The sequence below is a fragment of the Thunnus maccoyii genome, chromosome 1, assembly GCF_910596095.1.
Source record: "Thunnus maccoyii chromosome 1, fThuMac1.1, whole genome shotgun sequence".
NCBI lineage: Eukaryota > Metazoa > Chordata > Actinopteri > Scombriformes > Scombridae > Thunnus > Thunnus maccoyii.
In genome coordinates, this window is record NC_056533.1 from 26,953,453 (window position 1) to 26,980,741 (window position 27,289).

A 27,289-nucleotide genomic window follows, 5' to 3' on the forward strand; every position below is an offset into this window, starting at 1 on the left:
TACTACAGTGAAATTTCTGAGACAATTTTCCAGCCAACATGTCCAATCAGTGATGGCATGACATATAAATTTGTCCATGATATCCATATGCACCTGTATGTCTGAGGGTTTGCTAATGAAGCCAAGGCTGACTGTAGGTTGGCACTTATGTGACCAGTAATCTTGAGGGTCCACTTAGACTTCTGTAAGTGTTCACTTATGGTACTAAGATGTGTGGCCATAATCTTGGACCAAGGATGGGTGGAAATTGAGACATTGGACTTGTTGATTGGGATAGTTTCTTAAACCTATGCCTAAATTTTAATGAGTAAATGGCAGACTTAAATTCCTTCCACATTTGACTACTCTATGCCAAAATTAAACTACCAACAATGTAACACAGGGGAATATGGAAGAAAGCTGGACAAATTTGCCTGAATAGCTTTGTGGACACACATAGGCTTACATGTAATGTACTTATAAGGCACCATGAGACTCACACAGAGGAAGGTTGAAACATTTATGTTTAATAAAGGTTTACAGATTCTACAGACATAATCCTTGTCCATACAGTTTTTCCTAAGTGTCAATGTATTAGTTTAGCTTCATTGTTGAACCAAGACAATTCTGTAAGTCCCAAATACACTTTCAAAATATCTGTTTTCTTTATCTATATGTATTCTATTTAGCCATATGGAGTATTGTTTAATTAAAACTAAGGTGTTCTATTTTTCATTTATTCAGTTTATTTATCACACAATATTATTTTACTTTATTTCATTGTGTACCTTTTAAGTAGCCTTGTACACATAGTGTACAGTACATAGACATGTGCATGATGCAGAAGGCACAGGATGGGTTCGGTCAAAGGGGCAGTTATTATTAGGTGGTAAATTCATCTTATTTTGGGTTTCAATGGACAACAGGCCAGTTCTGAAACATGTGTAAACATTTTGATGTGGCCCAGTAAGTGAAAGATCTCCTTTGGGGTCCAACATTTTTGTTGGATGGCCAGACTTGGACCAAGGATTGTGATTTGCCAATTCCAAATGCACCCAACAAACAGGGGTGAACGCCGAGTGGAAACTGAGATGAATAATTTGTCTAAATAATAAAGATGCAACTCACTGAATGTGCCATAAGTTCAGAAATTCTTCCACATTTTACCAGTGGATGTTAGACAACCTTCCCCACTGAAACATCAACTTTCCAGAGAAGAGGAGAAAACCGAAACTGAACTAGAAAAATACATTTTTGACCCTTTCGACACTCCATACTTGTAGACGTATGTAACGTACGGTCGTTAAATACTCATTAGCGAGCGTTATCATTGTTAGACGAAAAGTATGTATTACAGAATCAGATAGTGTTCATTCAAGTGTGCTCACTTGGATATATTTGTGTCGTCATATACACTTCTACAGCTTGGACGAAAATGACCGATTTGACAGATTCCCTGACCAAAGAGGGCTGGTAGGTAGCATAGTAGCTAACGTTAGTTAGCTAGCTAACTTACAGTGCTGCCAAATTGGTGTGGGCTAACTCTTAACGTTAAACATAATGTGTTTACACATGAGCTTGAGATGCCAGATGCCAGACCGCGAATGTTTCCAAAGTACACATGACCACTTTAAGTTGTGCTGGTTGTGGTAACTTAATTAGTTTTACTGGGGCAAAACGAAAACAGCAGCAAGCGAGATGAACAACGTTAGCTAGCTAATACACACTTAGCATGCCTTTAGCATACCGCTACAGTTCATGCTAACCAAATAAGCAGTCCTATTAACGTGTATGAAGGGGTGCTCAAAGACATCTAAAAACATTCGTTAGCGCGCAGACCTTCAGCCACAGTTGTAGTACATTTGAAAGTCAGAACTTCCCAGCAGCAGCACGCATTACTGTATAATATCTATAATGGAGTGCAGACTTAGTTGAGCCCACTTTCATCTTCAAACCATCCACATTTAAGCGTGAAAGTTACCCTCTCTAGTTTTACAGGATTGTTAATGGGTTGGTGTCGCATTTATAAAATGAAAAAACACCTCAACCACATCAAATTCATGCTGGTCGGCTTGAAACTCTTTAATGCTTGAACGAGGAGGACCGCACACAGACTTAACGTCTTCCTTATTCAAACTGCGTTATCCTGAATCAAAGTCCAATATTTCAGCTTAAGTCTTCATCAAGGGCCAGAACCCCTATCACATTTAACCAGATATCCGTGCCCCTTTTGGAGTCCTACAGTATTTCTCTGAGGCTATTAAAATGAAACCCAATTAGTCATGTTATATTATACAGAATGTGCGCCCTTATTACATTTAACTATGCTCATGAGGTTGCCCTGTTTTATTCATATGATAAAATCAGGGAAAAGTTGCTCAGGGTTTAAGTCTGCCTAACAGTTGCTCCACCTTGGAACAAAACATTAATATCACACAGGGTGAACTTAAATTCTTGAAATATTATTTTTTAAAACAGAAGGTTTTAAGATTAACTTACATCATCATGTTTCATAGCTAACTGAATTGTGTTTGAGACAGACGATTGGTCTATCAGACGTGTATATATATATATATATATACATATACAGATTTCTTGTGATGTGGGTTCAGTGAGTAGATGCTATCTAGAAGCTTTTAAAGGTTAATGTGTTAATGTGAATGTTGTTGCAGTAAGGCATGCTCACCCACTACTTTTGCCAAAATCATAATTTCCCCTTTCTGCCTTCTTTGTCATGTTACAGGTACCTCAGTGATGATGGTATAGCAGAACTGAAAGGATCTGCTGAGAAAATAACACACAGTGATATCATTCGTATTGCACTTGATGTAAGTTAAATCTTATAAATTAAACAGTACCAGTCAAGAGTCTGGACACACCTCTTCAATGATGAAGTGTGTCTGAAACTTTTGACTGGTAATGCATTTTTTTTCCCAGTGTAATTGCAGGCTGCTCTTTATTTATGCAGCAATATGGAGATACTATATTAAGCAATTGATTTGCAGTGTAAACTGTTGCTGGAAATGGTCATGAAACATTGTGGTTATTCATTAGGTTTACAGGTATTCATTGCTTCACAGCTGTACACTGATATAAACACCCACCATACATGCTAGTGAAACAGACAGAACCATGGTCACACAATCTGAAACTGGGTATTAAATTCTCTTCTCTCTGGAGATTCAGTATGTTTGACATGTTTACTAGGGAGAGTGATCTTGTATGAAAAGCATGTTATGGAGCCTATTGCTAATAAGTGTCATTGCATCATTGTGTGACCCACTATTGGCAGAACCAGCATTGACTCAATCCATCTTCAGTCGCCTCAGCTGTAACGATTATCTTGCACCTTCACATCAGACTACTTTCTTTTTTCTCTTTGACAAACCAGTTGAATCCAGTCCATGGCCTACCTCCATACGTAATATTAGAAATGAGCCCAAAGTCTATGAATTTTCATGACATGGAGAGATAACATGTAATGTAGCTAATAATGATAACAACAATAATAAACAACAATAATAATAATGATAAATTTGTACATTTAAAAAACAAAAATGGTTAATATAGATGGACATGAGATTAAACAATATAGAAACACAAAAATGACAATAAATAAGACAAACTGTAGTAAAATTTACATTTACAATTTACTTTTTTGTAAGATTTTGAAAATGATTGAAAATAAAACAGTGGTTATGCTTACCTGATGCAGCAGAGAAGTCCAGCATATACAGTAGCTGAATTTACTGCTAGAGCCTTGACCTTGGCCTGGAGTGCTGCCAAAAGATCTCAGACTGCACTCGGACTTATTACTGTTACGTGTGGCTAGCCTTTGTTTGTTTAGTGAGGCCGTAACAATTACCACATACCTGGTTGAACCAACATGTAGTAACTTAAGGCGAGAGCTTGTAGGGCCTTAAAAACAATTAGTAAAATCTTCAAATCAACACTAAAATTAATAGGGGGTGGTTGCTGCTTTGCTAAATAAACAATGATGGTCCCATTTTCTCAACCCTGTTAAAAGTCAGCATTTTTAAATTGTGTTTAAAGACATTTTATAGAGACATAGATATGAAGAAGTGATTGGCTGTTAAGGTTTACTGGGGAAATTAATGACCTACTGTTAGAGAACGGCCATATTGTCAGTTGCAGTAAAACAGGATTGTAAAAAGCATGGTGACAGACACTTTTGGAATTGGTGATAGGATAAGTTTGTTGCAGGTATCTTTTTTTTCTGCCTTGGTGCAGCAAACAGAAATCTAAATGTTTGCAGTATGGGGATTTGCAAACAGATGATAATTGATCTTGATTACAAGGAAATATAAAATGCTATACTATTAGATATTAGCAATAAGTGAATGGTTAATTTAATTTAAATTAGACTGTACTCAATAAACCATATACTTCAAAGTTACACCATATATTACACCATTTAACATGTACTGTATAATACCAGAAGTACTGCAGAGAAGCCTAATAGTGAACAGGCAAGATTACTTGACTGTTTTGAACTGGCTCCATGGTGTCCATTTCGGGACTGAGGGTACAGGTGAAAGGGCTCATCCCTAACACTAGAATGAAGAGCATTAAGCAGATTATTTTTATCACGAGGCACAGCACCATTCAAGTTTTTTTTTTTTTTTTTTTTTTTAAGTTAATTATTGAAGGCAAACTTTATTTCATGTCATCATTACTGGCACATTATCTTTTTTTTCTTTTTATTTAATCTCTTTTTCAGAGCGATCTCAGACCTATTGGGAGAAAATTTCTACCATCTGATATCAATAGTGGAAGGATTGAGAAGGTGAGTTGTACAGAAACATTTATATGTCCATTTCAATACTACATTTATGAAAATGGTATGAAATAGGCTCTGCGTTATTTGAATTTAGTGAGAAACTATCCACCGCAGTCACTTTCTTTAACAGCTTATGTCAGTGCAGTGCAGGCTCAAGATCTTAACTGAAATGCAGTTCTCATGAATGTCACTAGATGGCCCTAACACACTGGCAAACAAGGACCTGGGAACTGCTTCTTCACCTGTGAAACTGGAGTTGAGCAACTGGAGAGAAAAAATGTTCCAGATATTGTCAGAGGATTAAAACATGTAATTTTATGTGAGCTTAAGCCGTGCTACCTTCTGGCTCAGAATAAGATGCACACTCATGTCATGCTGGTCATTACAGCCTGCCTTGTACAGTGTATAATGTATGTTGAACGAATTTAATGCAGTGTGAGCTTTTAGGATGTTAAATCTTACACCATCCGTTTTGCATCACACAGATTTGCGTAGATTTCATTTACACATGGCCTGTTTAAGAGTTTGTTTCTGGAAAGTAGAAATCATTGTTTGAGAGAATAGAGCTGGTGATCAGATTCAGTTGTAGTGATCACAGTAAAACTAAAGGTAATCCATTAAGCAGATCAGAGGAATAAATAAACCTGTGCTGTCACAGGTACACTAAATGGTGTTATCTTTTTCTAATATGTGTTAGAAATTTATACATTCTGTGTTAAAATTGTCATTGTTTTTTCCTCATACTTTGCTGTTACATCCCTGCATGCTGCTGATTTGCATTTTTTAAGCCATAATTCTTTTGTTGTCTCTTTCATATGTCCAGTTGGAGGGTCCATGTGTTCTCCAGGTGCAGAAGTTGAGGAACATCTCGGCTCCTAAAGACCACGAGGAGTCCCAGGGCGCACCCAGAATGATGCGCCTACAAATGACAGATGGCCATACCACCTGTGTTGGATTGGAGTTTAAACATCTGTCCAAGATCAGGTGCCTATATAACAGTTTTGTTGCATTTAGGAATATGTTAGGTTTAGTGCAAATGATGGGATGTTATTGTTTTGGAAATCAATAGCACTGTTAATTTCTGGTAAGATATAACATTAATGATAATTGTTTTAAAAAATAATTTATTGTAAAAAATATTTCTTGTAGCTACATAGATGTAAAGCTTTGTGCCATTTAGCCAGTTTCTTATATATTCAAAAACAAATATGTGACATTCTGCACACACCCTTTTCCTTCACCTCCTTGTCAACACTCTCACCCCAGCACATGCCTCAATTTTCCCTTTATCTGCAATTTCCACGCGGTGGCAGCTGATCTAACAATTCCCAGCCTTAATTACATCTCCATCCCAGCAACGGTGGCCTTGGTGACTGCTGCCATGGTGACTAGCCAGTCTGTACAGGTGGAGTGGCCAGAATGTGGGCCTTGACTTCCTGATGGGGAGAGAGGAGAGAACAGAACAAATCCCCTCTTTATGAGCAGCACACACACACTCGCTACCAACAGCAGTGGCTAGTGTTTCTTACGAAAGCGTCTGCTTTAGTGTGCGTGAGGGCGCAAAGAAGGATGAGATGGATTATAGGCACGATGGAACTGTTGGGGATGGTTCAGTGGGTGAGACAGTGATTTAGAGAGATGACAATTAAGCATTAAGTAGCAACATTGATCAGAGAGTGAATAGTGTGTTTGTAGGATTGTGTGTATGTGCTTGTATGTGATTGGATCGAGGATAGAGAGTGCCTCACTTCTGCATTGGCTGCTATCATGAGACCAGCATCCATCCCAGAGGTTTGGAGTGAAATCCCTAATTGTTGCTTTGGCATCCGGCATCAGTAGCTGGAAATCCCTCTAAGTCCCTGTGCTTTCCTAATGAGAGAGGCAGAGGCCTTATCAGGCCTGATGAGATAGAGGGGCTTTTAATTTACCATGAGGATGGGTGAGCAGCTGGGATTATTAATAGTCTCTCCTAGCCTCGCCACCCATCCCCTGGCACTGCTCCATGTCATTTATAAAGTGGTATGGGTAAGGCAGTAGGGTGTGGAGCCTGGTACATGTAATTATAATGTCTTGAACCCTTGAATGTGTTTAACTCTTAACATTTGGTTGAACATAAATATATGAATCATCATACCAAAATAACCAAAATGTGCTCTTTTTTTGTAGTCTAAATACCCCCCCTGGAACAAAGGTAAAGCTCCTAGGTACAATCCAGGTTAAAAATGGTCTTTTGCTGCTCGACGACTCTAAAATCTCTGTCCTTGGAGGAGAGGTTGATCACATGGTGGAGAAATGGGAACTGCAAAGGGTGAGGGTAGCTTTTGTAATGATGGCTCAGCTACTTTTGCTAAAAAATATGAAATATGTTGGTAATCATTTTAAATCTGTGTGAAAGGCCATCATCAGTCTGTCATCACTGTGATTGTCTTTCACTGTAGTTTTAAATAACGATCTCCCTTTACCATTGCAGAGTCTGGCTAAACACAGCAGGAATAACATCGGAGCAGAAGGTGGACCTCCTCCTTTTGTGCCATTTGGTCAGGTGAGGGTAATAATAATTCAGAATACAAAATAATAAACTAGAAACAGGAATATAAAGTAACAAACTAGAAAGAATAATCAAGGAAATGCAAATTTATGGAAATGAGATTTCAGTGGTGATTAAAAATATGTCAGAGGTACTGCTGAATAATAACAACCTCACAAATGTATGCTGGGGGCCAGACACAGGACTGGATCCTGGAGTGGCCTTGATGTCCTTTTCTTGGCAATGTTCGCTCTGATCTTTTTGAACTAATTGTGCGGGTCTTCATGAATCTTTAAAATGCATGACTGAATTTTAATTCTCCTGTTGTTCTACCACACATATTGCAAACAGTGTACTGACAAATGACAATTTACTCGCTGTATTAAATTAGAATTCTGTGGCAATTGGCAAAAAAGGTGTGAAGAGATTAAATGTTTCACAGGTGGTATGTACACCATTTGAAATAATAGCATAGTATACATAGTATTAGATTTGAAAGGAATAACTATGCTCCATTCCAAGTAGCCTTCAGAAGGTATTAAACTTTAATTTTTGAGGTGTGCCACATCACCACTATTTCTAGAAAATTAAATTGAGTAATGTCTCAATTAACAAGTATTCAGCCTGAGTCAGTATCCCTTGGCAGGGTTCACAGCTACAGAGTAGGATACATCCGTATCAACTTGACACTTGGATTTTTGGATTTTCACCCACTCTTCAGTCTAGATTTATTAAAGCTTTGGTAAAGTTGGATGAGGAGCATTTGGGAATTATCGTTTAGCATTCCCTTGATTTTTAGTGGTTCTGTATTTCTAATGCTGGGTCACTGCAGGACTTAGTGTTGATTGGATGTCTGCTTAGGGTTATTATATATAAATACCACCCACTTCCAAGGTAATTGGCACTTCGAAGTAGATTCTCTTCAAACCTGTTCCGGTTTCCTTGGTTCTCTGATCTGTCAGTCAGTTCTACTTCTCCCAGTTCCTGCTCCTTGCAAGCATTCTCACAGTAAGAGGCTGCCACCATTCTTCACAGTAGGGATGTTTTTTAATGTGAGATGATTTGGCTGGTTTTCACCACATAAGTGAACATAAGTTAAGTCAGTAATACTTTTTGGTGCATCTAAGTACATTCAGAGAAGGTAGTATGCAAATTATCATAGACATCAAAAATCATAAAAATATCACTTACCATAAATGATGCAGATAGTGTTGGTTTTAATTGCCAAAGTCACAGTGTGGTCTGTGGATTATCCAGAGTAACAGGGACATCATTTCAGGAAAGAGACGGTGCTGTTGAGACTTTTTAAAGCTTTTAACCCAACTATGAATTGGTGTGGTGGCATTTATTTTTGAGTTTTTGAGGTTTTGGGCATCATTGCTCTGGCTGTAACCCATGTCACTGCTTTTTGCTAATAGCTGAGTGGGCGTTTCCATTTGAAAAACCTGGAAAGGAACGCAGGTGGAGTTGCCCTTTAAAGTAAAAAACCAGTAGTATCAAATAAAACCAATATTATCTGTATATCTTGGTACCACCAGGAGTAATAAGGATAATGTCTTTGTTGTTGTAATTTGTCGTGAACTAACCTCCTAACATCTCATACATTTGGCATCTCATCACTAATAAGTAATCAAAAAGTTGGTCTTATGATGTGCATCCACGTGCGAAGTGATGATTGTTGCCAAGCAACACACTTCCATCCATTCTGCACCCTTCAAACAAGCTGCGGAAGATATGGATAACACAAACCAAAAGAAAAGGAAAATAAATTTTACTGCTTGGGAAATAAAAAAACTTTGCTGTATGCAGAGCATAGAAATGTTCTCACAGCTAAATTTAACAGCACCAACACAAACAAACAAAACTATCAGCATGGAAATCAGTCCCCAGTGCAATCAATAACGAATGTGATGGCGGACTGCGGACAGTTGAAGAAATGAAAAGATCTTTTATCAAAAGCCAAAAAGGATTCATCAGCTCTTCCACCGAATCCGCCGAAAAAATTAAAATTAAACTTCTTGAGAGACAGCAGTACAGATATAACTTGTCAGAACAAGACAATGTGTCATTCATCATTCTTTAGTGTAAACAATTGATTATTTTTTTCTTCGATTAGCTCAAACAGGGCTTGCCTGCCAAAGCGAAACCTCTCAATCAGCTCCCTGTCTGAATAGATGTCCAGCGGGTTTGTCCGATTAGGGGTGACTCTTTCTCGTCTTAATGCCCTTTTGCTATTTATACTGTAAACAAGACGTTTTTTGTTTTCTGGTTGTGTGATCATTATTTTTTCCGTTACCATCGATACTAGTTTGACTCTCCAACTTACACTTGCGTCATACTAGGTGTAAAAGTTACACCCAGGTGCAACATGTACATGGCTGAAGTCTAAGTAGTGCATTAGTCATAATCTTAAGTTGCTCGTAACTTTCAGTTCTAAGTCGGACGTAATGTTACACCCAGGCATACGCTCAGCTCGTGCACTCTGCCCCTTGTGCCATTCCTCCCTCTATTGCTGCCTAACAGTTCATCAGGGTAATCTCTTCATCAGTTACCCTTTTTTCCTTTTTGTCAGATAAATCACCTCTGGCTTTGTAATTGTGCTGCTTATCTCTTACCATGCTGGGATCACAGCAAATGCAACAAAAAGACGATGAATCTGTTCAAGCAAAGGTCACTGCTCCACTCAGTTTCTAGCCTTTATGACTGAGTCATCACCTCCTGCAGTCATGAAACAGCTGCATGAAGTGTTGAGTTTCCCTCTCCATTCCTCCCAACTCACTGAAAGTCAATACAGTTTGCAGTTGAGATTCAAAACATTAACAGTAAGCTGGGAGGCAGCTTTTGGTTTTGGGTTGCTATTGGTTGCTACAAAAAATAATTTAATATAACTTTAATACTGCAGTTGACCTCATCATAATTTCAATCAAAACCACCAATTGTGGAAAAGAGTCATATGGAATCATGCTTTTCTAACACTGATATAAATGATTGAGGAGGATTTTTCAGAATATGTTATTACTTTCTCTTTTCTCTGCTCCCTACAGAAGTGTGCAAGGAAGGAGGAAGTTGACAGTAGAGAACTAGACCAGAGGAAAACCCTCCAGACTCTCAATGTGGTCAAAAGCACTGATGAGAATGATGAGTTTGAAAAGCAGCGGACAGCAGCTATTGCTGAGGTAGCCAAGACCAAAGAGGTATGTAAACCTTCATCATGGGTATGTGTCTTCATTACTTCTTGTGGAAAAGGCTGTGGCAACTACACCTATTTTCCACCTTTAACATCGGACATGTGATTTTCAAAACCACTCTACTAGCCACATTTGCTAATTTTGCTGTTTCTCACATCAATTGCATTTTTTGTCCTCCATTTATAAAATACATGCTGCTTATTGGCATTAATCTTAACCTTAACTTGATCTCATTTGACACTATTGGTAACCCTTCAAATCAAAAATTTCCACTACAAAGTTCAGTTTCATTTGACGGCTTAATTGTGTTGTCCACCCCTGCATCCATATTGATCTTCAGGTTCTTTTCCTTGTTAGGGTCCTCGTACATTTGGCGGTGGAGGAAATGCAGGTAGTAATTTATCCAACGCTGCCTCTTCCTCCCGGAGCCGAGACTCGTACCAACAGAGGAGACGAGAGGACAGGGTTGAAAGAACTGAAAGCAGACAAGATGGAAACTATCGAGAGCTGGTGAGAAGACTTATTTATTACAAACCTGTAAACCTGTTTAAGTTTTTTTTTTTAATATCAAATTTTTTATGTGTAGAAAGCATGATTTTATTCTCCATTCACTCTTAGAAAGTAATTTAAAGGTTGGAACTTGTTCTGCCTTCATCTTTGGTTTCTTTGGTCTGCCCTGAAGTCTTATTTCATGGCTCATGGAGTGGCATTGATTATGATATTGTAGAAATCTAAATTAATTGGAGTCCTGGCCAGACTTTCCAATCAAGTGCCAGTCCATTTGTCTAGCTTTGTGTTGCAACCAGCCAATTTTCTGGGCTGAACTTAGCCAGGTTTGGCCTGAACACATAAATAGGAATGAACAGGATATTATTGTATTTGGATTGGGGATGTATTAATGCTGTTTTGAAACTTGAATGCACACTAATCCAACCTAAAATGAAGCACAAAGTAATACTTTATAACTTTAGAACCTTATGATGGAAGTATATGATGGCCATTCCTATGCGCAATTATGTCTCATAAGCTGTTGCAGCAAATTTTGGGTTGATACCATTTGTTTCACAGATTTGGTGTAAAATTTAACCATTTTTGACCACATTAGAATTGATAAAAATGGTCAAAAATCCTGCCAAAATACCACATTAAGACACCAAGACCTTTAGGAACACCATAGAAAAAATCATGTGGCATTTGGTATCAAAAGGTTTTGACATTTGGAGACTTCTGTAAGAATTGCATTTTTTGGCAATTGAATGGCGAGGACTTTTGTTCTGGACATTGCTCAAAAAAACACTTATTGTCAATATACCTAGGAAAGCAATACATCCCCTGAATGCCCTCGGTCTCTAGTTTGTGGTTGTATCCTAGACAGTGTTTCCCCTGGTTTGACTGCTTTGGGGCAAGGGGGGTTGGCACTACTAGCACAACTTTTATAACAGTACCTTTCACGTAGCTGTCCTTTGAAGAGTAAGGAGAGGGAGGATGACCCAAAACAATTCCACAGTAACTAGGGTGTTATTGTACCCACACAGTGTGCAAGTGAAAATTGCCCATTGTAGCCCATTGATATTAATGATTGTGTGAAATTTTAGCAGCAGTGCACTGCCGCTGCAGAATGAATATAGGGGAAACACTGCTAGAGGTCACAATAGGTCTTTTTATAGAATGAGGTCAAGTTTCAAATGATCTCACTACAGTGAAATGGCTACTATGGAGACTAACATCATCACAGATAAATACAGTAAGGGTCATTGAATCCACAAGAGTCATACCCAATTTATGCAATCCAAGACTGTTCAGGGACCCCAGCATGCAGAAATATTCAAATATACCATTTTTAGAATAGGCAAAATAACAATTACACTGCGTGCAAAAAACTGCATGGTTTTTGCCAAAAACTGCATGGGATTTGCGTAAAGTGGGTACGTCTGCAAAGGGGAGACTCGTGGGTATCCATAGAACACATTTTCATTCAGATATCTTGAGGCGAGAGGTCAAGGGACCCCTTTGAAAATGGCCATGTCAGTTTTTCCCTCATCAAAATTTAGCCTAAATTCGGAGCTTTATTTAGCCCCCTTACTGACAAGCCATCATAACATGGTTGGTACTAATGGATGCCTAAGGTCGTCTAGTTTCATATGATATCTTTACTTTAGCTTTAAACTGAGCCTGCTACAGCCTCTGAAAGACAGTAATGTCAGGAAGAGAAGTGCAAGTCAACAGCTTTAAGTGGTTAATGTGATTTATTTTGATGGTAGCTTCCTATTTATTAGTTTAAGTTAAAGACAGTTGAATAGAAAAAAGACACCTTTGCAATTGCAATTACATGTTGGTTTGACAAAACATACAGTACCAACACATTCACACATTTTGTATTTTCAGTGTGAGAAAAATGAATGTCAGACATTCTGGAAGTTGCTGTACAATCTTTCTTTTTTCATCTTTCTCTTATTATGTCCCCTGCACAGGTGGATGAACGTGCTCTGAGAGACATCATGGAGATGGGCTTTAACAGAGAGGCTGCTCGGCAGGCTTTGATGGATAATAACAACAACCTTGAGGTGGCACTTAACAGTCTACTTACTGGACCTACTAGTAGCAGACCCGGCCCTGTGGTAGCCGAATCCAACAGGCCTCAGCCCAGAGGTTCATATATACACACACACACACACACACACACAAACACCAATAGCCTGAAACACTTAATATTCCTACAGAGTGAGGAGGGAGAGTGTTGGAGTGGAGTCGAGATCCTTTAAATGCAGCGAAAATCACCTACAGCCTAGTTAGAGGTCCACACTGGCGGTTTTGCTTGTTTTAGTCCATTTACCACAAATTGCATATACACTTCACTGCCATCTGTTTTCCCAAGCACACCATAAGGTTTCAGATGGATATTCTACTTTTACCTGCAGTTGCTGTTTTGTATTTGTTTCAGTAATGAAAATCAACTTACAGCAACTTGAAACTTGTTCCATCCCACTGAACAACTAACTGCTTTTTTTTATCATCATGTGCTACAACTGCCCTGAGCAAGGACTGCTTTGAAAGCTTTCATTGTTGTTACATTCATGAATGCTCTGAAAGCTGCTGACATCAACCTTTTTAAATATATACAGTACCAGTCAAGTTTGGACACACACCACCGTTCACTGGAATGAGAAAGTTTGTCCAAACATTTGACTGGTACCGTATATGTTTTTTTTTTTCACCCTAACTTCCAAGTTTGTTAATTTTTTTCTGGATTCGGTTGTCTCACAACATACCCAGCAGTGCTTTTTGACAGACTTTCTCATATATTGGAGTTGGATGTGCTGTATGTGTATTATAAGTATGTGTGCTATATGAGTATGCACATAGAACAAGAGTATCTTATCACTGGAGTTCAGATTTTGAATATATGCTTGTGTGTGTTCACAGACACACACACACACACACACACACACACAGTGCCTGTCACATGTACTTCAGTTGTACATACCCAAGGCTAGATGATGAAAACATTCAAACATCCAGTTTGATGGATCAAAGTGTGCTTAATTTGGTCTTTGTGATCTTCCTTTTGGGTTCTTTTCAGCCAGGGGAAAAGGAAGAGGCAGGTCCAGAAATGAGGATGACGATGAGGGAGCCGGGGGAAGGCCATCTGGACCAAGCACTCTGTTTGACTTTCTGGAGTCCAAGATGGGAGTTTTCTCCATTGATGGTGGGTGAAGTGATCTTAACTGCCCCGGTATCTCTCTCAAATCTATGTCCATCATGCTGTTACTTCATTCATTACATGAAGAGGCACATTTCAGGAGTCAGTTCTGTTGTTAGATGTGTTGTACTAATTGATAACAGTAAGTCAACATGGACAGAATCGTGATTGGATTCAAACAGATGGCTATCTGGCTATCCTGAGTTGAGGGAATATGGTCATGTTCTTTAAATTAGCACTGTTTTGGAAGACCAAAGCAGCACTGACTTCAAAACAGAAGCCAGCGGGCATAAACATGATCTTTTGATATGTATATCTAAACACATTTTGTGTTTGGCCAAAAATGATATGGTTTGGTGTTTCCAGCAATTATATTTTGGTGACTGTTCCCTTCATATTTATGTATTGATGGCTGCGGTCTGAACGCCTAGTAGTTCCCTGTGAAGTGGAGTGCACGGGATATTCAACCATGTTAAGTAAGATTCCAAACTGTATGGAGCGAAAAATATTTGCCAGAAGTTGACAAGCAAGATTACCAATCAGTCATTGCGCCTCACTCGAGCGCCAAAAACAAATAATGGAGCTTACAAAGGAGTTAACATATGTCTGTTAGTATCGTTGTTGTAACTAACGTTATCATTGTTGATGTAACTATTTAAGTTGTTAAGTTACCTAAAATCAACAATGCTTAATCTATAAATCAAATACTCCAGGGAAATGAACTATTGTTGACCTTATAACTACTAGAAAGCTAAACTAACGTTGGCTTGGCTAGCATAGCGGTGTTATCAAGGACAACATAATATTATTATTACATAATAATATTCTGTAAATAATCAACATATAGGCCTAATATTAAATAATAACCTGTAAATAATCTGCATAGTATCAATCTCTTTAGGAATGACACATACATCTTGTTAATTAATCAAATCATTATTCACAAGTTACATATATTTCAATAGAATAAGTTTTGCAATTTAATCAGTTTTTGTTTCAATATATATTCAATATTTTATTTCAGCAGTATTTTGATTATGCTTTCCTTTTTTTGTTACTTTCCCAGAGCCAAAGAGCCAGGCTCCACAGAGACATCATGAGAGTAAAGCAAATTTTCCCAATTCAGACTATTACTCCAAAGACGCATCTCAGACAAAGTTCTCCTCGCATAATGACCATAGGCAACAAAGGAATGACAGACCACCTCGTTTCCACAGGGACACTGACTTTCCCAAACCAGGCCAGGAGCCTCTCTTTAATTGTACAACCTCCCAAACGTCAACGCAAGCCCAGCAGTGGAAGGGCCAAGAGAGATGGTCACGTGGAACATCAGACAGATCGCAAAACGACAGGAGGGAAATGCGAGATGAGCAGATTTTTCCACCTTCCTTCACAACCACTTTCACACGTTCAAAAGAACCTCAGCAGCAGACGGAGTTTAGTGGATCTTTCCACCAGCGATCCAGAAATGGAGATGGAGGTGGTGGGAACATGGCGGGACCGTCTCACAGGAGAGGGGCAAAGGACAATGCACCCACATCTAAACTGACCAATTCTGCAGGCAATGACCTGGATGGAAGAGGAAATAGTAAGCGCACAGACAATAGAATTGAAGAGCCCAACAACAGCAGGAGAAAGGGGAAGACTGACCGGCCAGATAACCTTGACCGTCAAAGGGATAGTGGGCCGACAAACTTTGTCTCCAGGGGAGGAAGCTCAGGAACGTCCCAGGAAGCGGGGTTATCGCAAGATTCTCGACTCTTGAAAGGAGATCCCTCTCATTTCCAAAATGGAGATTTGGAACACAAAAGAACTGGGCCAATCAAGCCAACAAACTCCTTTGGTCCCGTCAACAGGGAGCCACCTCCTAAGAGGAACACTTCAAATAATCCAGGACCTAAAAGAAGGCCAGGACAAGGCAAAGGTCAAGGTCAAGGTCAAGGTCAAGGTCCTCGAGGGCCAGAGAGAAGTCATATTGTGGAACATGCCTGGAAACCTGGAGACCAGTGCCTGGCATTATACTGGGAAGACAGCAAGGTATGTCATTACAACATAGCTGACAGATGATTGTTCAGATGTGTTTGCATTCAACTTGTTCGTCAAGTGCAGAGAAAGTACACTGAAAAGCAAACCTGTTACATAAATACACTGAGCGGAGCTCATGAGCTTGTCTGTTACAAATTGGACAACTGAGACACAAATTACAACAAGATAAAAATTACAACATCAAAAGTAACAACTCAGTCTGTTACAGTAACAATTCACTAACAGATATTGTGGGATTTTCAATGTTTCAAATGGTTTTTTTTGCTGTGTCTGAGACCTTGTTTGACAGCACACAATCAAATAATTAGTGTGATTGTGACTCATTTTGTCTGAGTCACAGTGTTAACGGTGTCTCGGATTTGTTTGTTATGTTATAATTAATTTACATGAATATGTCCTGTGTCCTATGTCCTTGACATGTGGAAATGTTGGTGTTAAAATAATTAGATTTTAATTTATTTCTCTCTGTGGTGTGTGTTTGCAAAGTTCTACCATGCCAGAATAGATGCTGTGCATCCATCAGGCTCCACGGCCGTGGTCGTTTTTTGTGATTATGGAAACTGCGAAGAGGTCCTGCTACATAACATCAAGCCTGTTGCTCCTGACGTCTTGGTAAGGAGTAAAACATGTATTGATAATAGAATTTATCATTACTCACAATTATTAAGATCAAAATGTGTTTGTTAATATTTAGCGAAAGCAACTAATTCATCAGTATTCAAGTGGGTTGAGAAAAGGTGATGAAATATGAATGACATCTAATCTGATTACCCACAGTAACATCACAACCATATCAAATGTACAATGGCAGGAGGAAGATGATGGTTACTACGACAGTTCACTAGAGTTTCGTCGTGGGGGAGATGGACAGCCTAGACGCACAAGACCCACACAGCAGTATTACCAGCCACCCAGGGCACGAGATTGATGTGTCTGCGTTTACACTGGCTGGTAATTTAATATGAAATTTCAGGGTTTTCAGTATTTATTCATCTGTAAACATCAGTGTGTGTAAAATATATGAACAATGCTCTCAACAATGTTCTTAATTACACTAAGAGTTTGTAATCATAACATTTCTCTCTTTATTGCGGTGGGAGTATTGGAATGTCAAATAAGAAGTGAAAGTAGAGACTGTTATCTGAATGAATTGACAATATCACAAAATCCATTTGTTGGCATTTTTGTAACCTTGTCTCTTATATTATTACTTATGTATAATACATAATTGAAGCAGCTGCCTGTTACAGCTAAAAAATATTTCATTTTAATGTAGAAATTGATTTCATACAATAATAATTTCAACTTTATCTGCTGGTACAATGCATTGTGTAAAAATCACAAGGTCACAATTCACAAGGTTGCCAACAGTTGTAATGCCCAGATGCCATCAAAATGCCAACAAACGTGCATTTTGCTCATTTGTTTCAACGATTGTCTCTTTTCTCCGTCTGTCAGTGTGCTTGTCCCACATCCTCCCACGACAGAGATTATGTCACTTTCTGCCACAATCCAGAGTGCTTCCTGAACTTTCAAGCGTTCACATCGTCAGGACATACAGAACTTTTCAAAGGGCTTGGACCTCATGCAAAACTAAAAAAAAACAAACAAACAAAAAAAACTGACATTGAGCACCTGTTGTTAGGGACATATCTACTGTATATGTTGTGAAGATTTGTTAAATGGATGCATTAAAATAAATATTATAGTATGTAGCGGATTTATTGTTTAATGTGTTTTATTTTTAATTATCAAATTCAAATGATGAATAAACTGAAGCAGATCAGAAAAAGAAACCTCTCAGGGATCCATGGTTTTTCTTCTTTAACTCATGACAATGGAGATCAATTACTCTGCTGGAGGTAGTGTTAGTTTAGCTCATATACATGCATACATGGTAACTGATTTTAAAACCAGCTTTACAGTATCATATTGACTAATTCTTTTCATTTCTGTAGCTTACCTCTGGCATTACTAGTCCATAGCAAGCAGCTCAAGCTCATTTGTCTTGTTCTCTGAAGCAAATCCAAAGGGTAAGACAATCTCTTCCCCCTGTAATAGAGATGGTTACACTGCAGAGATATCATTTTGCATGTTACAAAAGGGACTGTTCTTCAAACATTGCACACACACCACTGCTCTGGCTGTTTATGGACTCATGCTGTGCAAGAGACAAGTTTTACACATCAAGAAATAATCTCCACCTTGGCTCCAATTTCACCCTTACCCACAGTAGGAGACAAATGGACAATGCGCCGAGGGTTCAGTAGAGAGGTCGCTGTGCTATTCTGTATCACTGGTCCAAAGGATTTGCTTTATTTTCCAACTGAGGCGCCAAGCGACCACAGATGAATAATTAACGGGTGGTAATATGGAAACCTATCCGTTTGGGAGGAACTGAAAGTGATGCTCTTGAAAGCGTTCTTGGGGACTGACTATGACACACTAGCCAGATAATCATAATGGATCAAAAATAGTGATGTTTTGGTAGAGAAAAAATTCGTATTGAATATTTTTTCTCTTTGCTGTGTTAAATGTCAAGCAGGACACAAATATTAAGCAGAGGCCCAGTGGTCCCTTCAGACTCAGTAAATGTCAGGCTATGTGCAAATCTTAATGCTTTGGATTACAGGGTGCTGTTGTCACTGTTACTGTTTGTAAAAACAAAAGTAAAGTGATATCTAACATGTAGATGGCACTCTGGTACTAACAGTGAGACACATTTTATTATCTTTTTGTAAATTAAAACTGAGCATTTATATTAGCTTCATTACAATGCCATTTCAGGGGGGCTTCTGATGAAAAGCTGTCCAAACCAATTTTCAGGATGTGTGTGTATCCTCACTGTGTAAGCCATGACATTTATGAAGCCACAATTAAAATAGCATTGGTCATCAGATATGTTCCTATTGCATTAAGAATGTGACATGCTGTTTTATCCCTCGTAAAAGTGTTAGACACAAGAAACTGGAAACCCATGAAAGCTTACATCTGGTTTTGCGTGTTTATGTAACCGCAGAGTTGATGCAATCTTGTTGATGCTGTGATCTTCCAGTAAATCTAAAGCTCCAAAAACTGCACGTTTATTCTCTGACGGATAGACTCTGTGTGGTCGGATATGATCTCAATTATCCAGTATTCTACAAACAATCTTAGATTCTGATTGGATTTTACATGAAAGGATTTACAGTGGGAGTGAGATGAATTGGGGTGGCAACTCACTTTTTAATGTTTTTTTTTTTCCCCAGACAGGATTATGAGGTTTTAGTGCACCAGGTTGACTGTATTTCCATTTACATTGGATTATCAGAGGGTGGCATGATGGCTTGGTTGTTAGCAGTGTCACCTTGCAACAAAAAGGTTCTAGGTTTATATCTGATGAGCATGTTCTTCCTGCAGTCCAAAGGTGAAGTGGTGGCTGTAAAATTCCCCGTAGTTGTCATTGTGAGTGTGTCTGTCCATATGTGTAAGCCCTGTGATGGACCCTTGACCTGTCCAGATTGTACACCACAAATAGACAATCACAATACCCCAAGCCATGAGTGCTAAAGAGATAATGAACAGCTTGACAAACAGAATTGTGACACCCTAACACATGACAGTGGTTAATAGAAAAGTTGAGTAGAAACAACATTGGTTAAGCTTTTGCCTCACTTAAATAGGAAGTTTAAAGACCCCCGTCTACCATGTTACAGTCCAGCAAGTTGCAACCATTCAATAAGATGTGTAGAATTGTAATCCTCCTGAACAGGCTTCAATAGCTGATAATTGACTTGAATATTATGATAATCTGTTGTGCAGATGCATGATGATGTGTTTGAGTAGAAGGTCATTGTGGTAAGCCAACAAGTTGTTCAGCAATACTGCAGAAAAATTAAAATTTTGGGCAGTAACGGTGCATGTTTAAACCCAATCAAAGGCTTGTGTACATCATCTTTTCTGCATAAATCATTTGTATGTCACCGCCAACAGGATAACATACAAACACAGGCTGATTTGATAAAATTAGTATTTCAGCATTGAAAATAGGCTGTCTGGTTTTTACATTGCCTTTTTCAGCTCTCTCTCAGGCTTTACCATGCAACCTGATAACCTTCAGCAACAGGAGGAATGCTTTTCTCCCCTTGAGAGGGAACAACCTCCTTTCCCACATTAACATCCCCTTTGCTCTGCCCCTTCGTTTCCCACCTGCCTACCTCTCCTCGTATCCCCATTCACAGATGTTGGCCATTATCTTTCTGCTTACCTGACCCCTCACCCTCCATCTCTCCACCATGGTACCTTTGTGGCAGTGACATCTGAACCTTGTGATCCTGTTAAATGCGTCCTTTCTTACATAATTTCTATATCAGCCTGAACAACCTAATCCTTTCTCTCCCTCTCGTAGATGGGGAAAAGGAGACCAGAAAGGAGGTTACATGAAAGTGACTAGCCAGAAAGTGAATTTCCTTTATAGCATATTTAGTACTTGGTGGAACAGAGAGACGCTACACGAATGAAATTCAGTGCGTTAACTTTATAAGAAAGACCCTTTGTACTGGCTGCATCAGCTCCATCCATCATTCATTGAACAGTTAAACCTGTTCAATTACAGATTAATTCAAAAACTTTTCATGTGGAAAAACATAAATACTTTATATATACATCTATATATTCCATTCCATTCCATTCATTCAAGGTGTAATACAGGTGTTACAGAAAAGAACTTCTTTTCTGTAACACCTGTATTACACCTTGAATGAATGGAAGAATAGTGGTCTGATCTTCCAGAGTTTTGGATTTTTCCTCAAATTGTAAATCCAGTAAAATCCTATATTTAAATATATTGCATATTACTACTGTGGAGCCTGAAAGAAATTATGCATTGTGCAAAGAGAATATGATCCATGAAATAGGTACATGCATATGTTCATTATAGCATCATAACATCTGGACGTTTCCTCTCAGTGGAAAAAAGTCAGACTTGAAACTTAAACTCTTGATTCCACTGCTTGATTGCCTCTTACAAAGAAGACACAAAAGGAGGAAATAGCTGCTTTAACCACTCTTCAAAAGATTAAAATCCAAGGAAACTGTCAACACAGGATAATGAAGGGGTTCTGATCTGAAGGAAATGGTCTGTTTTGATGGTGTTGGGTTATACTCTTTTTCTCAGTTGTGGAAGGCTTAGGGTTGTTGTTTGCATGTGAATCAAAGAATGTAAAGCTAAACCACCATATGGTAGATGGCTACACCACTAACATGCAAAACAAGTGCCTTCATGTGTATGCTTTGTTGGGATCTCTTGGGGGATGTAATTTGTATTGCAAAGCCTTGCTATTACTCACATGGTTGAAATTATAACAGCCGTAGTGTTGGAGAAGACACAGAATGCCACCATCACTTCCAGCTTTTGCATACAATCTACCACCATGTTGCTGGACACAGAGTGGGGTACGATATCTGATATCTGATTTGAATTTGGTTTCAGGCATGGCAGACTGCTTTATGAGCTGTGGAGGAAAAGTACAAAATGTTGTGTGTTGAAATGCACTTCTAAGAGAAAACAGGATTGCAATTTTCAAGAAAATTGCATGTACTGTACATGTACAAACAGCACCACTTCTCACCCTGGGGCGGCTGTGACTCAGGAGGTAGAGTGGCTCATTCACCAATCAGAAGGTCGGTGGTTCGATCCCCGGCTCCTCCAGTCTGCATGTTGAAGTGTCCTTGGGCAAGATACTGAACCATCGGTGTGTGAGTTTGTATGAATGGGTGAGTGAGCATTAGAAACATTTGCAAAAAAATGTTGGATAAACCTGACAAGCAGGTTGGCACCTTGCATGGCAGCCTCTGCCATCAGTGTGTGAATGTGTGAATGGGTAAATGTTGGCATGTGTTGTAAAGCACTTTGAGTGGTCAGTAGACTAGAAAAGCACTACATAAATGCAGTCCATTTACCATTTGCCCAGTGACTAGGTGATGGTTATGCAAGTTGCATGTCCCACTTGATTATAAACTAAAGTCACAAGCTTTCTAATCAACACAGGCTTTGCCCTCCTCTAATACTGAGCATCTAGTACTTGGCGGCACCATACTAGTGACAGACACGCTCTTCAGCATGTCCAAGTGTTTTTCCAGGTGTGGAACCAGTTATTCACAGGGGCTGAGAGAGAGTTTCTGTGTTTGCACCAAAGCCTCTTCTTCCCATTTTGAGATCTGGGCTCAACCTGAAATACTGGGATGAATAAAATAACAGCTAAGGTAGAGCAGTCAAGTGAGTTAAGGACACACACAGAAGCTACTGAAGTTTCCATCTTTGGTCTACAATAATATTACTATGCTACCAGGCATTGTAGGTATCATGAGATTCCCTCAGAGATTCATCTCACAGTCTACGGTTCATACAGAGTGCTTATTTTACAACATGCTGTTGAAACACAAGTGGAAATGTTCATCGCCTTTTTCACACTTATATTTCACCTTTCTCTTTCCCTTGTTAACTAATTGAGAAAAATATACATGATTGATGAGTGGGAGAAGCCATCTCACATTCCCATTGCCTTTTATTATGTCAGATCATGAGTTTTGACTCAAAACTTAAACTTATATGAGAAGTATGAGACTGAACTTTTATGTCCATCAGTTAAATTAATTACACCATGGTTGATTAATGAATTCTGTTATACCTGTTTCCTTTATCATATTAGTGGTGCACACTTAATTTAATCTCCAGGGTCAATACTACCACTATTCCAAAAATGTTACATAACAGACACCATTATTAGCTCACTAGTGACAATATAATTACTTTGTACAAACAGTCATAATGCTCATTTAATTAGCCTAACTGACATTCATGCAACAATAACATACTAAAGAAAAGTTTGGCCAAGTCTCAAACTTCAGTGTTATTACTTGAACTGCAGTTGAGAGGCTCAAAACCTAATGAGCAAGATAGGTGCTGCTTGTCAGCAATAATGGCTGTTTTCAGTGTGCAGCAGACCATGGACCACATGGGTCATTCTTCAAACATCCTGCCAACATTTGTTGCCAAGCACCTCATGTGTTGCTCATAACACATGACAATATAATGGTCAAATGGGGCCAGTTAGCTTGACCAAAGACAGTATGGACTAAGGGAGAATGATGAATCAGCAGTTGGGTATTGATCTTTACCATTACCAGATATGGGTCTACGCAGCAAAGCAAACATTGAGTAAAGCACCTCTCAGTCACTTTTATGGGCCCTGTCCAGTTGCACTTAATGGCTACATTCCACATGAAGAAGAACTATTGAGTCCAGGTGGTATGGTTGCCTTTGTTGTTTTTTTTTGTTTTGATTGCCACTTACACACAAGACCTGCAGTGTTATATTTTTTTCATTATTCTATTTGTATGTCACTGGACAGACAAATGTTGTCTCTTTTGCTTAAGTGGGTGGTGTAGCCAGTTATAACATGATAGATGTGTATTTTTAGGGATAAACAACTGCAGTCGTGGTGCTACCTGAGTGTGTCTATCCACACGTGCTTCTTTAGCACGTGTTGGGGCCACACTTTTGGTCAGGATACTGTTTGCATCACCTGTGGTCAATAGAGTTAGTTCTGCTGTCTGTCGTCTTGAGACTCCAGTTCTCCATAAAAGACATAAGTACTTGTTAAAGTGTAGACATTCTGAGCACCTGGTCATCTGTCTTGGCAAACATCACACAAAACAGACCAGACGGTCTTTAATTTGCTGATCAAAGGTGTCTGAGAGTGTGCAACATTCTTTTCATGGCAAAGAGAGAAGTGTTTCTGTCTGGTGTCAGAGGTTGAGGGCGAATGTTTTTTTCATTAGATTTGTTTGGTGCAGTGGGGTAAGGTGTTGGTGTGATCAGTGTGCTCTCAAAAGAGGTATTTTGTCCTACATTTGTCCTTTAGATAACAAAGGAAGATGTTCAGTTATCAATGTTGTTTTTCTCTTTGTTGTTACATTATGACATTATTACACCATAATTACACAAAGCTAAATGTTAATGGACTCCAAACAGCAATAATTTGTCAAGTACTAAAACTTATTCAAATGACTTCCCTTCATTGTCTCTTCTGTTAATGGCATCGTTGGTGTACAAGAGGGCAAGATCCCATAAAAGCACACAAAAATAATAACTGCAGTTTGATTTTGCATCATTGAAATGACTGCATTTGCCTAGCTTTTTTTAAAGTCAGCTCTTACTGCTATTCATTTTTAAAAAATATCTGTCCAGATGATCTGCTGTTTTCTATATAAGAGAACATTAACTTTATCAGTTATATTTCCATCAAAGCATGGATACGTGATCAGTCATTAACAGCTGCAAAGATTAATCAGCCTTTATCAGCCTTTTTCAAGTATTTTCTGCAAACAAAATAAGTTATTGTATTCCCTACTACAACCTTACTATTACTTCATTAATATAGTGATCAATAAAAAGAAAGAAGAAAAAAGCATAGGCACATTCAGAAGTCAACAGCAGTAGAATTAATTTAGGTGCAATGCCAAGGAAGAATCAAAAATGAAGAAAGGGCTTGCTGCACACCAAAATAATGTCTTGGTTTTTTAAACAAAGGTTCATTGTAGATTGATGTCATCACAATGTTACTCAGCTGCCCTTGACATTGGACTCTAATGGAGATATTAATAAATGGATGAAGAAATTCCCATATTTACTGTGTAACAAGAAAAGAGAGAGATTGTCTGTCCAGCCTGTCAAGCTGGTCAGATGACAAAGAGGCCACTTGGCCTTGTGTTATGACTTTAGCCTCTGGTTCAATGACTTTCCTAATTAGGTAATTACTGTATGTTGTGGAGGTAGTGAATTGTGAAGCACAGCTCTCCTTTTGATCCAAAAACAGTCTCTTTTCACCGTGAATTTTGCTAGAGGACTCTGAAAGTGCAACATATTTATTTCTTTTTAAAACAGCCCTGCACTCATCTGTATTATTATTTTTCAGCATGATGTTTTACATGCTGTTTAGCTCAGGGTATGTGATGAAACAGTGAGCCATAACAACCCAAGTCCTAAGAGCATTTGGATAGTGTGTAATGTCATGTCATGCTACTCTTATTTCATTTGCAATGTGTCTTGACCTCCAAAGTCTTCACTAAATCTCAAGAGAATAATAAATCAATCAAGGTTTATTTGCCTTGAGGTAACCGTTTTTTCTTTAAACGTTATATCTCCCTGGAGTCAAAAGTGCTTCACAAGTCAGTAAAACAAAACACATTACAAAGACATAGTACTGTACTTCAATTGATAAAGATACACCAAGACATCAATAAAAAGCCTGTCTTTAAAAACAGGATTGGAGACACCTTAAACCAACCAACTTTATATGTATAGAAAGGCTATATTGTTGATCCTGTGGGCAGAACTGCAAAAGCTTTGTCATCCTTGGTCTTAAATTTTTAGGGAAAAAAATCACTAAACCCTGTGTGTGGGGTTTGGAGATCATGAAATTAAGCTGGGGCTTGATTAAAAATAGCTTTATAGTTGATCAACATAATCTTAAAACTTGAGTACAGTGCGGATGTGATACACTAAGTGACCAGAAAGATACTGTCATGCAATCTAATGCAACATATTCATTGTTGATGACATTGTGTCATAGAGGTGTTTATTCAATGCTACTTTCTAGGCTCTATTTTATGGTGATGTGGTATTTAAATGCATAAGATGTTTCTAATATGTTTGTGTCTACATATATGTAAATGAGGTGGACAAAACATTAGAAGCTTTGGTAGCACTTTTAATTCCATCTCGGTAATAACAAGGTAATAGTGGATGTGTATATAGGTAATATTAGCGAGAAATCTTTGTAACAGGATAATAAGGAGCTCAAAACAAAGGGACAGAAATGGAGAAACACATCTAAAGATAACAATGAGGCAGAACTATTTGGCTATAGGATAGTAAAATTTTGGTAACAATACAGTAAACTACTAACAATAATGAGGTAATATCAGTGTAATATTTTGATTAAAAATTGTAATATTGTGACATTGATGGGGTAATAATGACATAATATAGGTTTGTGTTTTCAAAATATCATAGGCTGCTATCAGTGTATTACCTTCAAAATCACATGAAAATTCTTGGAAGTCAAATTTGGTATTGTGTGGTAATAAATTCCTCTTCTCTTATGTTCCAAACATTCACTTTTGTTTGACTTTTGTTTCATCTTTTTCAGTGGAAGGGATACATTTTTGGAATGCCCTACAGAAATAAAAACACAAACTGATCTGAAAACGTTTAATGAAAAGGTGAAACACTGACTGAAACAAAACCAAACCTGCAATCACTGATCAGTGATCATGCACATGTGCACGCACACATGCACATGGACATGTACAAACAGATAGATAAACAGAAACATATAGATAAACAAACATACATACATACTCATAAAGACTATGTGCATGCATGTACACCAACACACACATCTATAAACATTATGCACATATACACATATTGCCATGAATTAGGGAACATACACATGTGCACACATACGCAACACATGTAAATTGATTGTTATGTGATGTAAATACTGTTGTTATTGAGAATGTCACTATTTATTATGAGCTTTATTTAAGTATATTGTGAGTATTTTTGAGTAAAACCTAACCAGGGACAGGGGTCGTAAATTAGCCTTGGCTAGAAATCCTATATCCTATACATCTGTTTCATGTTATTTTAACCTGTTACAGTGTTTTTTGCGTCATCCCTGACATATAGACTTATAAATAAAATAAATGAGGTAATACTATAAAAATTCTACATGATTTTTACATGCTATGATTTGTTGGAAAATGCATAACTATCCACTACTTTTAATATACTGCAATATACAGTGTAATAACGTTAATATAACAGCCCTGCAACAAATGGAGAGCTGTTGTATTGCATTGCCATCACATTGTTGTTGTGTATAGTGTTTCTATTTTCTGGTCATGTTAGTTTATATTAAAATAAAACTGATAAGCATGACATGAAATAAAATAATTTTTATGGTGTTCTGGAGTCTATTTGTGGGACACCTTAAAAA

The 27,289-nt window shown here is 38.2% G+C and overlaps 1 protein-coding gene across 3 annotated transcripts; it reads left to right on the forward strand.

Annotated features, from left to right (window-relative positions):
- Nucleotides 1–1,234: 1,234 nt before the first annotated feature.
- tdrd3 (tudor domain containing 3) lies at nt 1,235–17,961 on the forward strand. Of its 3 annotated transcripts, XM_042417392.1 has the most exons (14): nt 1,235–1,452; nt 2,723–2,807; nt 4,721–4,786; nt 5,604–5,764; nt 6,947–7,088; nt 7,251–7,322; nt 10,352–10,501; nt 10,853–11,005; nt 12,967–13,144; nt 14,076–14,201; nt 15,262–16,232; nt 16,728–16,853; nt 17,053–17,192; nt 17,700–17,961. In XM_042417392.1, the coding sequence occupies exons 1-13, from the start codon at nt 1,415–1,417 to the stop codon at nt 17,167–17,169; spliced, it is 2,385 nt and encodes a 794-aa protein (XP_042273326.1). In that variant the 5' UTR covers nt 1,235–1,414; the 3' UTR covers nt 17,170–17,192; nt 17,700–17,961. The 3 variants fall into 3 exon arrangements, with proteins under 3 accessions (XP_042273326.1, XP_042273336.1, XP_042273344.1); XM_042417402.1 differs by lacking the exon at nt 17,700–17,961 and having other exon boundaries at nt 17,019–17,144; XM_042417410.1 differs by lacking the exons at nt 1,235–1,452; nt 2,723–2,807 and adding an exon at nt 4,975–5,089 and having other exon boundaries at nt 4,724–4,786.
- The last annotated feature ends 9,328 nt before the right edge of the window (nt 17,962–27,289 follow it).

Coding starts and splice junctions, on each gene's coding strand:
- tdrd3 (XM_042417392.1), top strand. CDS start 1,415: ATGACCGATTTGACAGATTCCCTGACCAAAGAGGGCTG. Junction 16,233..16,727: donor TATACTGGGAAGACAGCAAG/GTATGTCATTAC, acceptor GTGTTTGCAAAG/TTCTACCATGCCAGAATAGA. Junction 16,854..17,052: donor CTGTTGCTCCTGACGTCTTG/GTAAGGAGTAAA, acceptor GTACAATGGCAG/GAGGAAGATGATGGTTACTA.